The 503-nt window shown below is 57.9% G+C and overlaps 1 protein-coding gene across 1 annotated transcript in view; it reads right to left on the bottom strand.

Annotated features, from left to right (window-relative positions):
• RUFY4 (RUN and FYVE domain containing 4) overlaps window positions 1-503 on the bottom strand; it is a 4,817-nt gene that overhangs the window by 868 nt on the left and 3,446 nt on the right. Inside the window, exon 7 of the mRNA XM_009887337.1 lies at window positions 438-499. Coding sequence (XP_009885639.1) covers window positions 438-499 — 62 coding nt within the window. The remainder of the gene's footprint in view (window positions 1-437; window positions 500-503) is intronic.

Raw genomic sequence — 503 nt, 5'->3', positions numbered from 1 at the left:
TTTCCTTTTTCCCACCCATCCATCTGTATACTCACCCCAAATTCATCCCTCCATTCCTCCATCCACTTGTCCCAAATTCATCCCTCTGTCCCTCTGTGTGCCCACCCACCAACTTATTCACCCCAAATTCATCCCTCCATCCACCCATCCCTCTATTCATCCCAAATCCACCTCTCCACTCACCCTTCCACCCCTCCCTCCATCTACTTGCCCCAAATTCATTCTTCCACTGCTCTGCCCAGCCACCCATCCACTTACCTATCAGTCCCCAAATTCACGCCTCTCTCCATCCCTCCCTCCCCAAATCCTTCCCTCCTTCCCCCTGCCCGTCCCCAGGTGCTCCTCCCCTGGATCCAAGTAGGGCACTATGCGGGACCCAGGGAAAACCCTGTATCGGTGGGATGGGGGATGGTGGGAGCAGGGGGTCCCTGCCCAACCTGCTGAGCTGCTCCTGCAGCCGTGCCACCTCCTGCTGCTGGATCTGGAGCTGCTGGCGGGTCTGC

The sequence above is a fragment of the Charadrius vociferus genome, unplaced genomic scaffold (assembly GCF_000708025.1).
Source record: "Charadrius vociferus isolate BGI_N301 unplaced genomic scaffold, ASM70802v2 scaffold385, whole genome shotgun sequence".
NCBI lineage: Eukaryota > Metazoa > Chordata > Aves > Charadriiformes > Charadriidae > Charadrius > Charadrius vociferus.
Note: the sequence above shows the minus strand (reverse complement) of the source record. Positions and strands in the feature narration are given on the sequence as shown.